At 39.4% G+C, this 13,560-nt stretch overlaps 1 protein-coding gene across 6 annotated transcripts in view; it reads left to right on the forward strand.

Annotated features, from left to right (window-relative positions):
• The window catches only part of LOC122935654 (muscular LMNA interacting protein), a 322,247-nt gene that overhangs the window by 112,559 nt on the left and 196,128 nt on the right, over nt 1-13,560 (forward strand). For all 6 annotated transcript variants that reach the window (XM_044291464.1, XM_044291458.1, XM_044291461.1 and 3 more), the window contains exon 2: nt 8,979-9,014. In XM_044291464.1, the coding sequence (XP_044147399.1) occupies nt 8,979-9,014 (36 nt within the window). The remainder of the gene's footprint in view (nt 1-8,978; nt 9,015-13,560) is intronic.

Consider the following 13,560-nt stretch of genomic DNA (forward strand, 5'->3'; position numbering starts at 1 on the left):
TGCATTCCAGTAAAGCCAGGGGCACAACTAGAAAAGGCTGGGCAAGGAGGAAACAGCACTTACAAGGGGAAAAAATTATCTATTATGTTATTGTATTGTTGGTGTCATGTTGTGTATATTATAGGTATTTAGTAGGGCATATAGTTTAACACTAACTATTGTAGTTTCATTGTATTTTTATATTTCATTTTGGTTTGTACACCTGTTCACATGGCAGCACTTTGAAGTATTTTTAGGTATTTTAACAAACTCTGCCTCTGATGCCACCAGATGCAAGGTAGTTATGCTATAAGTCTTTGTTCGACCTTTAAATATGACCTGAGATATGACTTGGATAATAAATAAGCCAGCACCTTATCTGCAGACAGCTGTTTCGTGGTGATTGCCCTTCATCCCTTTATCAGAACTGGCTTAACTAAGTGAGATGTGTATAGTATTTTACCAATAGTCACGTTCTTGGGACATAACTTATGGGTTCCAATTTTGTGAAGGTGAAGGTGTTTTATATAAAATATATATATATATATATATATATTTATATATATATATTTTTTTTAATATATATATATATATATATATATATATATTAGGGATGAGCGATTATGCTCAGCTGAATACCTGATCGGCTCGAGCATTGCTATGCTCGGCACACGGCTGTACTCGGCTGAGTACCCTACATGTGCTCGAGCGCCATGCTCGAGTCTCCTCCCCGCACTTTTGGTGCCTGCTAAGCAGCCAATAAACGTGCTGGTAAGTATTGCCATCACTGTAATGCCAGTAGCCATGTTTTCTACTGGCATTACAGTGATTGGCTGGCCAGAACGCGTCATTGGGTGCTATATAGCATCATGTTACGCGAGTTCGGCTCATTGCGATTCAGTGAGAGCGGCTGTTAGGAAGGGACAGAGAGTGTAGGGAGAATTTGATTGCAAATTACTCCTTTAAAAGATCATGTGATGGATCATGTGATGACCGGAGTGACGTCACCACAGGTCCTGTTGCTGCACACAACACAGAAGACAGACAGAAGAGAAGCTGGGCTACGCGATCAAGTGGATTAAGGTGAGTTAAATTATTTATTTATTTATTTTAACCCCTCCAGCGCTATTGTAGTATGGATTCTGTATTCAGAATGCTATTATTTTCCCTTATAACCATGTTATAAGGGAAAATAATAATGATCGGGTCTCCATCCCGATCGTCTCCTAGCAACCGTGTGTGAAAATCGCACCGCATCCGCGCTTGCTTGCGGATGCTTGTGATTTTCACGCAACCCCATTCACGTGAAAAACACACAAAATAGAGCATGCAACGATTTTCACGCAACGCATAAGTGATGCGTGAAAATCACCGCTCATGTGAATAGCCCTATAGAAATGAATGGGTCGGTATTCAGTGAGGGTGCAATGCGTTCAACTCACGCATCACACCCGCGTGGAATACTCTCCCATGTAAAAGGGGCCTAAAAGATATAAAGTTCAGTTTTAGTATATAAGGTAATTGTCCTTAATTGAATATAATATTAATATAAACTATAATTCAGAAACGTCAGATGCTAAGCAACACAAATTTTTTAAGAATTTATCTTAAGTTTAGTATTGTCTTTATCCACAGTTTAACTAATTTATAGCACAATTAAACTAATTAAAATCATGAAGTCAAGAAAGTCAATTACTGTACACATTAGTAAAAGTTCTCTCTCCCAGTGTTCAATATTGAATAGCATGGAAGCCTACTCTAGCTGTCTATGGTAAGATCATGAAATTAAGGTTCACAGCTTGTCAATGTGCACAATAGTGCAGAAGTCTTTTATTAAATTTGTATTGGGGGTATGAATGGCAAACTAATTGCTTCATTTTTATAGTTTTTGAATTTGGGGGGTTTGGATCTGTTTTCTCTATAATAGACAGATTTTTATAAACCCTTTTTTATGAGCTAGGGTGATGTGTATGGTGTTTTTATATTTAAGGGATCTTAGAATCAGCATTTACAAAAATGAGAGTGAAAATAACAAAAATTACATAACACGAGTGTTCGTATATTCCTGTATGCATAGTTGGCCTTAAAGGGAACCTGTCAAGTTCTTGATACACTGGCGGCTTTGTAAGTTTTCCCACCTACAAAGAATGGAGAGGCCTTTAACTTTTATCGTAGGTACACTTCAACTATGAGAGACAGAATCTAAAAAAAAATCCAGAAAATCACGTGTGATTTTCAAAGGGATTCTGTCACCAGATTTAATCCTATTAAGCTAGCTGACATTAGCGATGTGCTAATGTAAGCTAAACCTAACTAGCCTATTCCTACTTCTATCTATGCCCCGTTACGCTAGAAATCTTACTTTTATAATATGCTAATTAGCTTCTAGGAGAAGGGGGGGGGGCGTTGTTCCTCCTCCTAGAGGCTCCGTTCTTCCACCTTTGTCACCTCCCTCTAAGTCGCGAGTGACAGGGCCAGGCAGCACTCGCATCTGTCTGCCAGCCCTGTGCTCTGGTGAAATCTTGCTCCGTTCAGTATTCGGCCCAGTATTCGGCCTGCCAGTGTCTTTCCCTCACTGCGCCTGCGCCGAAGGCTGAATGGCACGAGATTTCACCAGAGCAAAGGTCTGGCAGAGAGATGCGAGCGTTGCCTGGCCCTGTCAATCAGGACTTGGAGGGAGGCGATAAAGGTGGGAAAATGGAGCTTCTAGGAGCAGGAACAAGGCCCCCCCCCTCCCCCCCCCGCTCCTAGCGGCTAATTAGCTATTTTATTAAAGTTATATTGCTGGCGTAATGGGGCGTAGATAAAAGTAGGAATAGACTAGTTAGGTTTAGCTGACATTAGCACATCGTCAGCTAGCTTAATAGAGTTAAATCTGGTGACAGAAATGCTTTAAAAGATGTATTAGCATTTTATTGCATGAAAAAAGTATTTGATCACCTATCAACCAGCACGAATTCTGGCTCTCAGAGACCTGTTAGTTTCTTAAAGAAACACTCCTACTATGCACTCATAACCTGTATTAACTGCACCTGTTTGAACTCATTACCTGTATAAAAGACACCTGTCCACACACTCAATCACACTCTGACCTCTCCACCATGACCAAAGAGCTGTCTAAGGACACAAGGGACAAAATTGTAGACCAGCACAAGCCTGGGATGAGCTACAGGACAACAGGCAAGCAGCTTGGTGATGAAGCAACAACTGTTGGTGCAATTATTAGAAAATGGAAGAAACACAAGATGACTGTTAATCATCCTCCTCCTCTGGGGCTCCATGCAAGATCTCGCCTCGTGGGGTAAGGATGATTCTGATAAAGGTCAGGGATCAGCCCAGAACTACATGGGAGGACTTAGTCATTGGTCAATGACCTGAAGAGAGCTGGGACCACAGTCTCAAAGATTACTGTTAGTAACACACTACGCCATCATGGATTAAAATCCTGCAGGGCACACAAGGTCCCCCTGCTCATGTCAGCACATGTCCAGGCCCGTTTGAAGTTCACCAATGACCATCTGGGTGATCCAGGGGAGGCATGGGAGAAGGCCATGTGGTAAGATGAGACCAAAATAGAACCTTTTTGTATCAACTCCACTCGCCGTGTCTGGAGGATGAAGAAGGATGAGTACAACCCCAAGAACACCATCCTAAACATGAAGCATGGGGGTGGAAACATCATACTTTGGGGGTGCTTCTCTGCAAAGGGGACAGGACAGGACAACTGCACCATATTAAAGGTAGGATGGAGGGGGTCATGTATGGCGAGATTTTGGCCAACAACCTCCTTCCTTCAGTAAGAGCATTGAATATGGGTCATCCATTATGACAATGACCCAAAACACACAGCCTGGGCAACTCCGTAAGAAGCATTTCAAGGTCTTGGAGTGGCCTAGCCAGTCTCCAGACCTGAACCCAATCGAAAATCTTTGGAGGGAGCTGAAACTCAATGTAACCCAGCCACAGCCCCAACACCTGAAAGATCTGGAGAAGATCTGTATGAAGGAGTGGGCCAAAATGCACGCTGCAGTGTGCAAACTTGGTCAAGAACTACAGGAAACGTCTGACCTCTGTAATTGCAAACAAAAGTTATTTTGCAGAATAATATATAATAAGAAAAGCTCTGCCAGCAAACTACTGGAGCCCAGCCTATTAGTCACCAACTGATAAACAAGCAGATTTAAAATAATTTAGGCTGTCTCACAGTATTTTTGCATACATGAATTTATTACTCATTTAAAATACACTTACATTAATGTCAACATATCAGCATAATTGTATAGACATAAATAGTGCGGAGCTCACGCACACACCTATACGGCTGGAGTACTCCAAAATATATATGACCTTTGGCTAGTGTTATTTGCGTTGTGCAGACTTCAAATATAAAAAGTTTAGTACTATGTACTATTTTACCATTTTGTTGGAACCAATGGTTCAAGGAACGTCCTTTTAGCGGCTATTGGTGTGAATAGTGCTATATTCAAATGTTGCCCGCTGGTGTTGGTGCCCCCGCCTTCACCTGATGTTACTCCACCAGCTAACTTTGCGGAATGGGCTCCGACCTCACTCCACACAGCGTCCCACGTGACCTCCCGGAAGATAGCCTGTGGTCGATGGCGTAGTGGAAGCTGATTGATGCGTTTTTTCAGCTTCATTTGAAAAAGGACTTCATCAAAAATAACAGCGATTTGAGCTAAACTATCAGCAAACTGGACTGATCTATACTCATATGCCCAACTTAGGCAACTAACTTGGTGATCTAAACCGGACCGCACACCGAAAGAACTCTGCTGTATCAGCTTCCACTACGCCATCGACCACAGGCTATCTTCCGGGAGGTCACGTGGGACGCTGTGTGGAGTGAGGTCGGAGCCCATTCTGCAAAGTTAGCTGGTGGAGTAACAACAGGTGAAGACGGGGGCACCAACACCAGCGGGCAACATTTGAATATAGCACTATTCACACCAATAGCCGCTAAAAGGACGTTCCTTGAACCATTGGTTCCAACAACCGGTAAAATAGTACATAGTACTAAACTTTTTATATTTGAAGTCTGCACAACGCAAATAACACTAGCCAAAAGGTCATATATATTTTGGAGTACTCCAGCCGTATAGGTGTGTGCGTGAGCTCCGCACTATTTATGTCTATACAATTATGCTGATATGTTGACATTAATGTAAGTGTATTTTAAATGAGTAATAAATTCATGTATGCAAAAATACTGTGAGACAGCCTAAATTATTTTAAAAGTTATTTTGCAGCAATGTACAGATGTTTAGTAACACAGCTATGATAATGTCATTATTGTTTCCTTATTATTACTGCTGTAAAATACTTGAATGCCTTTTTCAAAGAATACACTTGTTCACTAAAACTAAGGTGTGACATTGCAATTATTTTTGCAGTGATATAAAATGTCTTTTGAACTAGATGCTCTGATGCAGTTGACTTCAGTAACATAGTTATAATTTGCATTACTGATGTGAAATGCGTTTGTTGCTGAAATGTGTTATCTTGCAGCAAAGTACAGCGTATTCAGTAACATGGTGATTAATGGTCATATAGTTATTGCGGTACAATATTGAAACTTTGTTTTTAAAGAATAGCACCCGTTCACTAAAATTTAGGCGCAACAATGAAATTTTTCGGCAGTGATATGAAACGTATTTTGAACTAAAATACAGTCTTATACAGTTCCTTCAGTAACATGGGTATAATTCTGTTACTGATGTGAAATGTGTTTGTTGCTGTATCATATGTAGCAGTAATGTACAGCGTGTTTGTTCAGTAACATGACCATAATGAGAGATGCCCAGTTAAAAAACGGTAAATAGAAATTGGTTTCTAAAAAAAAAAAAAGAGGGGGGGGGGGTTGCAATTCCTCATTGCTTACAGTAATGGATGTGTAGAAAGAAACTTTTTTTTCCAAAAGAAAAAAACAACATCAGTTTTTACAGGAATCTGTAATGTAGAACTTGTTGACAGAAACCGAGCTTACAGTAGATTGCCAGTATATACACCTGATACTAACCAGTTCTTTCTTCCTCATTCTCTTTTTCTAATTAAATCCCTTAATATACCCAAACTTCCCAAATATATTTCCTATTCTCTCGCTATAATCTTTTTATACTGACCCTATCATGATATATCAGTGGCTTATTCCTGCAGACTCTTGTAGTAGGCAGAGCCACAGCATATCATCCTTCCAGGTTGCAAGTACAATGCAGAGTGGCGTTCTGCGCATTATGCACAGGCACCTCCCCTCCCTATTTGCTGCCCCCCCGATTGGTTGATCCAGGCTGTCTGCCTCTGAGTCAATCAGGACAAGCCCTCCCTCCACATCCTTCCACTGTCATCCCTCTTCTTCCCTCATGGTTTTGCCCACCAATAATCCCCACTTTTTATGTAGGAAAATATTCAGTATGACTAGTATTTTAGTCATCTAATTTTCTGCATATTCCGAGCTTTGAAGGGGGGGTCCTAGTAGTGTTCGACAGTTGTCATAGAAGGAAGGCTTTCTATCACTGAGAGGACCGCCTCCTTGACACCAAAGCCCAGAATGAATGAACAGAATGAACAATACAGGTTATGCTAAATCTTTTCCAACAAAACTATATTTCAATACGGTGAGCTCCTTCTCCTCTATAACATACTACCTGCAGCTCAAACACCATGTTCAATGTGACAGGTTCCCTTTAGAAGAGCAATTATCATGTCTTTGCCCACCATGGCAGAATGAGGATTCATTTTCTTGTGGATGTGTTAGGTAAGTAGGCATGCAAGTACTTTCTGTTTTAAAAAGGCAGAGATGTGCCTTAGGTGATGTAAAGCTTACAAGGACTCTATCCTGGTTCATATATTTCTAGTTACATGCAGTTCTGTAATTAGTGGATTATTTATAGCCATTCTGCAGTATAAAAAGACTTTTATAGAAGTCCCATCCACCAACGTCATTCTCTGATAGGAGCAATTCTGGAAAATAATAACCTCTTGACGACCGCCACCATACATGTACATGGTGCTTGCTTCGGAGTAGAGCGATCTACATAGTCGCTGATTCACATAGCAGATACCTGGGGCTAATGTCTGTGATCGGCCATAACACCGATTTCAGACATTTACCCACCCAGATGCCGTGGTCAATATATGAGCATGGCATCTGAGAGCAGAAAACCCAAAGCACTGCTCTCTCCGCTCCTGAACGGTTCCCGCAATCACCGTGTGTTGAATGTCTCTTAAAACCCTGGTATCTCTCAAGAAACCATTACTTTTTTAGAGCTGTAGTTCCTATTGAGCCCTGAAGGTGGTAAGGCTCCATAAGAATGTAGCAAATCTGCAAAGAATTGCATCTGCAATTCAATGCAATGTATTGCAGTAACAATCTAATCATTGCTTAAATAAAATAAAAAATAAAAACATTCTAATCACCCCTTTCCCTATAATTAAAATAAAATAAATAAACAAAAAATAAACATTATAGGCTTCACCATGTCCTAAAATGTTCAGACTATTAAAATATGCATGCATTTATCCCATACTGTCAAAGTGGTCGACAATTATTTTTGTTGCTTCACCTCCCCCAAAGAAAATTGAATCAATAGTGATTAAAAAGTCATATGCACTCCAAAATGGTATCAATAAGAACTACAGATTTCCCTGCTAAAAATAAGCCCCACACAGCATCTTAGACAAAACGATAAAAAAGTTATTGGTGTCAAAATATAGAATGAAAATAATGTCAAAATATAGAATGTTTTTAATTTTTTTCAGTATTAAAGCATAATAAAAACAATATAAATATAGTGTTGTTGTAATCGTACTTATGCAGAGAATGAAGGGCATGGGTCAGTTTTGCCGCATAGAGAACGCTGTAAAAACAAAACTCATAAAGCTGGTGAATTTTTTATTTTTTTTCCAATTCCACTATATTTGGAATTTTTTCCATCGTATGCAATATTAAATTGTGCTGTTGGAAATTACAACTTGTCCCACAAAAACAAGCCCTCATATGGCTATGTGAACGGAAACATAAAGTTATGACTCCAGGAATGCAGGGAGTAAAAAAATGAACGCTTTTGTACTTCATTTCAGCTGTAGGATGCAAATGAATGCAATGTGCAAACAATAGTTGTGCATTCAATGAACGCTTTCTCTGTTGCCGATTTCTAGAAAGAATACGTGCAATGCTTCTGTTTATCGCCTCTTCCTTTTGTCTTCTATCTGTTGTCTGAAAGCTGCGGAATTATGGAAATAATAAAATAGCTTTTTAACGCAATAGGGAGAAAATCCACTATCAGTGCACTCAATCATATGTATTATTATGTAGTAAGCACCTGACAATTAATGTATCCTGAGAGCCATTAAACTGTGAGAATGTGGCTGACTGCCTTTAACCGTGGTATTACAATAAAGAGTTGTGTTACAAAAGTAGAAGACAAATTTAGGCATGCTGAACACTTGGTATTCTCGTATCTTACTAGAGACACAACATGATAAATCCCTGCAGAAAGCATGACATATTTATAGACAGTGTGAATTGATCAGTGCAAGGTTCCTTGCAGGTTGTTCCAGGCAATGTTGGCTATGGATTTGTTAGCACTGTTCCTACATACAAAATTCTGTACATGTTCGTATTCTCCGGTGAAAGACATTAATAATTTAGTTCAAGAAGTGATACTGAGTTACTTGAGTATTTTCAGGTCACCTGTGATTCCATTTTTAGCTGGGGCTGAGTTTTTAAAAGGTCATGATACTTTGTGTAGTACTATACAATCTACTAATATCAACCCATTTGACAAGTCAATTATAAGAAAATATAAAAACATGTTTCAAGGTTCAAAGGCCAAACTGTAAAACACTGTAGCTATTTTCTTTCTCTATAACATATTAGAAGAGTTAGGGTATTCATTTTCTGCACTCTCATATTTGCCCTATTTTATGAGCAGATTATTAAATGTACAAATTAATAACTTTTTTTTTTTTTTTTATCACAGGGCACATCTTATCAGTTTCAAGTGATGGAAGCTTTGGTAAGTGTATACATGACAATACATACTATAGAAATGTGCATGTGTTGTAAAGAGTTTATGATCTTAAAGGAGCTTGGTAGGGGCCTAGCATTGTGAGTGCAGAAGATGCCGAGAAGATACCAAGAGGATACAGTAACTGACGCGTAGTTCTTTGACCTATTACATATTTTGAATTGGAGCCCTGAAGTTACCAGTTACACCTTTGGGGAAAAAAATGTACTGTAGGAGAAAGTTCAACATAGACAACATGTTAGTCAATAACATAATAGGCAATTAATAGGAATCAAAAAGGCAAAGAAAAACAACCCACAGAAGTAAAAGGTGATAAGAAAGAGGTCAGAGAGGAACAAAACAACCATATTAGGGAGAAGAAATTTTGTAAATTAATCTGCTCATGCAAAGTGTCAGATTGGAATCAAACCAATGTAAAAAACACAGCCAAAGAACATTTTCTTCCCTAGACTCCACTATGTTAGTAAGGCCTCCTGCACGTGACCATATCAATATTTTGGTCTGTAATCCACAAATCAGCAAAATACAGTTACCTTCTGTGTGCATTTTTCTCACTTCCATCAAAAAGAAATGCCTATTCTTGTCCATAAAACGGACCAGAATAGGACATGTACGACACATTATGAACCCAATTCCACCCTCTTGCAGTGTAACAGTAACTAGAATAGGACCAGGGCCGTAGCTATAGGGGAAGCAGGGGAAGCGGCTGCTTTGGGGTCCAAACTCGGGAGGTGCCCACCAAAGAAAAGGAATCAAAGATTTTATTGTCAGAGCCCCCTCAGCACTATTTTAAAATTATGTTTTATACATTGACAGTATAGTGATGTGACATACAGTATATACGTGTAGAAAACAGACAGAGGGGCTCCTGGGTCTCTACTGAGATACAGGAGTGGGGGTTATACGGAAGGAGGGGGTTGAGAAGAAGTTGCTGGGGGGGCCTATTCAAAAATTTGCTGTGGGGTTGAGTCAGTTCTAGTTATGGTACTGAATAGGACAGCACAGATAACAATACTGTGATGCCTGTGCCTAGTATGTGGGATGGTTGTCACTCTCACTGTATCCAGGAGAAACCGATGCAGTGAAAACATCCACGTACTGAGTTCCATCCTAATTGATCTAACCATGACTAAGAGAAATGGCCACATTTTGAACCATGATTCCAGCTGGGTCCATTTTCATGCATGTGGTTGATGTGTTATTGCTCTATATCTAGTAATATATCTATGGGCACTATGTTTGAATTGTGCTTGCTTATCAACTGGAGTGCTGGAAAATGTGTTTTATCGCATGATCCAGAATGGTAAAAGTCTTGAAATGTTGATTGTGAAGATTACAAGGGGGATTCATTTGTGGGTCACTCCAGCTCATCTCCGATGTCTTGGGATGTGAATGTATGTTATCAAAGTAGAAAATAATATTTCACTTGTTTTCCTTTTTGCCTGCTTTCAGTAAATCTGACACAAGAAGAATCTCATTAAACTATAAATGAATGTGTGATGTATTACATACACTGTATTTAATACAGTATGATAGCTTCTTGTTTGACAATCTGTTTCCTTGATACACAGGCATGACATTTTCTTACTCTGTATATGAAAATGCCTATACTAGTTATGAGCGAATTAATTTGTATGAATTGATTTGCATATTAAAATGAATTTTACATCCGTGAGGGAACATCTGTCTACAGTAGAATACCTAATGTTGTCATAAAATTAACATGGCCGTACATCTCACTCGGCAATGATATCTTGTGCATGCACTGTAACTACGAGTATCGGCATTTCATAAATTATCTGGCTAGTCAAGCACATCAGGGATTGTGCATATGCAGTAAAATTCATGCACATTGAATGGATTTGTTTCCAGATCATCCTGTGTGCCCCGATAGTTGCAGAACTACCACATGCGCGAGATTACTAAAACTGTGCGAGATGTGTGGCCATATTAATCTGTTGGCAGAGGGAGCTTCCAGAGCTGTGAGGACACTCATGGAAAAGTGTAAATTCATTCAGATGAATGAATCAACTCATAATGTATTTGCTCATCAATAGTCTCTAAATAATATTGTCAATGTGGCATTTGAATACCAGATACATCTTCAAGTAAGCTTCAACTTCGTTTTCCCAAATACGGTTCTTGGGAGATGCTGCTGGCTCTTGGGTACCAATAGCTGTTTTGCTACTGTACCAAACCTCTTCCCCCTGTAATGATAACATTCTGTCTACCTGTACCCAACAGACTCAATTTATCATATAGCATGAGCCACAATGATACATTTGGTGCATCTTTGGATTACCTGGTCTAATTTTATAATATCTAAATTTTAAACTGGATTAGTACACCTGCCCAGATGTTTTGTTGAATTGTTTTACTGGCCTGAGATTTATTTAATTTTAGTCATATTATTAACACACATTTATTTCTATGGAAAAAAAAGAAGAAACCTCATGTACATCTGTGAAGTTTCTCATTGATGAAGGTCATGGTATATCAGTAGTAATAAGTCAGAGCAACTGGACTTCTCTTTTTTTTTTTTCTTGAAGATGTTTCACTAGTTATCTAACTGGTTTTCTAAATTTGAATGAAATATAAATAAATTGTAATGAGTGTTTATGATCCAATATAACCATCTTTGAGATTTCAGTATTTACACGAGGGCATTAGAGGGCTTCACATTTTACACTATTTAGTACATGTAACATAGTACATAAGGCCGAAAAAAGACATTGGTCCATCCAGTTCGGCCTGTCCTCCTGCAAGTTACTCCTGCAAGTTACCTGCCTGTCCTCCTGCAAGTTACAACTTACTGAAAACTAACTAAATCACACCGACTTCTCTAAGAACAACATATTGTTATACTCATAAAACATCCAGATAAAAGAGCATATTATAAATAAATCATCAGAACGACACCAGAAGCCCAAACACAGATCTCCCAAATCTGGTTTTGCTTTTACAGAAGAATCCTTAAAATGTAACAGTTGTTTCAGTTTATTTTTAATATAGTGTAGGGACAATGGTGTTTAACATTTTTGTAATGTACTTTATTAGGTAAAGATGATTCTTTGTACTAGAAAACTGGATGTAAAGGCTCTTCATAGCTAAGCTCTTGTTAAGGAAAGTATGTCTTCAGTCTTCATCTTTCTACTGCACACTAAAGATGGCTGATAGATGCCTGATAGTCAGATAGGCAGGATGCTGGGCACTGGTAGTTAGGGCAAAGTAGGGTGGCCAGAGGTCCGGCTTTCAGACTCCCTGTCCTCCTTCCGGCACAGGGCCTGTCCTTTCAAACAGCTCACGTTCAGACAGCAGCACTGTGCTGTCTGAATGTGAGCTGCATGTGGAATCCACCCTCCCTTCCACCCCTGCAGCTGATACGAAGTTGATTTTACCTTAATTTTTTAAATCCCTGTTGACTGTGGATTGAGAGGGGGAGTGGTCTAACTGGATCAGTGGTGTGTGGCTTAGAAGAGCCAGGGGCAGGGTTTTACAGTCCGTCTTTCCAGTGTGGCTTGGAGTGGCCACCCTAGGGCAAAGGAACATAGATAGGGAGTGGGTTACTGACAAAATGTAGGTTTAAAGTCTCTGCATGTTACATACAGGCGTCTTCAACACTCAGTAAAACTGAAGACTAAAGACCTCGGCCCTGATTTGTCATGCCTTTACTCCAGAATTCTGTCTTCAAAAAGTTGCATTTTTGCACCACTCACTCCAGTTTTGAATTTGGTGTGGTTGGCTGTGTTAATGAGTTTCACTCCAGATTTATCATTGAGAGTTTTTTTTTTTTAAGTCGCAAAAAAAGGTGCAGTGTCACTCCAGTAGGAAGGTGAAGTAGGAAAACTGGAGTAGTTTTTTTCTAGACAAAAGTGTTAGGTTTAAGGATTAGTGATGGACAAACATCGGCTGGGACGATTTGTGCACGCAATTAAATATTCGCAAACCGCAAGTTCGCGGCAGGCCCATTCACTTTAATGGCAGGCGAACCTGAAAAACCTTCAGGTCATATTTGCAGCCACCAAATAGTGACTAGAAGTGAACAAATAGTCCCACAACATGGACAGTGACATACCAGAGGGGGATCTATGACAAATAAAACTCCCACAAAAAAATATGTATTTTAATCATGGGCCCTTTTTATGTGTCTTAAAGGGAAACTCTCAAAAATGTGCCCTGCTTGAGCCTAGAAATATTTTATTCTAGGCCACGGGAGCATGGGCCCTAAAAATTTGCATTCACCTGACATAAAGTAAATTGTGATTATGTGGCTCGAGGTACATTATGCGGCCACTGAATAACAATTTTACTGTAGCCCACTGGAGTACAGGCCCCAAACATTAGGCATTCACCGTACAGAGAAGATCAAGTGATTATGTGGTTGGAGGAATATTTTACGGTCATTGGATATCAATTTTACTGCAGGCCAGTGGAGTACAGGCCCCAAACATTAGGCATTCACCGGACAGAAAACATAAAGTGATTATGTAGCTGTAGGTATATTAGATGGTCATTGGATAGCAATTTTACTGCA

The sequence above is a fragment of the Bufo gargarizans genome, chromosome 4 (genome assembly GCF_014858855.1).
Source record: "Bufo gargarizans isolate SCDJY-AF-19 chromosome 4, ASM1485885v1, whole genome shotgun sequence".
NCBI classification, from domain to species: Eukaryota; Metazoa; Chordata; class Amphibia; order Anura; family Bufonidae; genus Bufo; species Bufo gargarizans.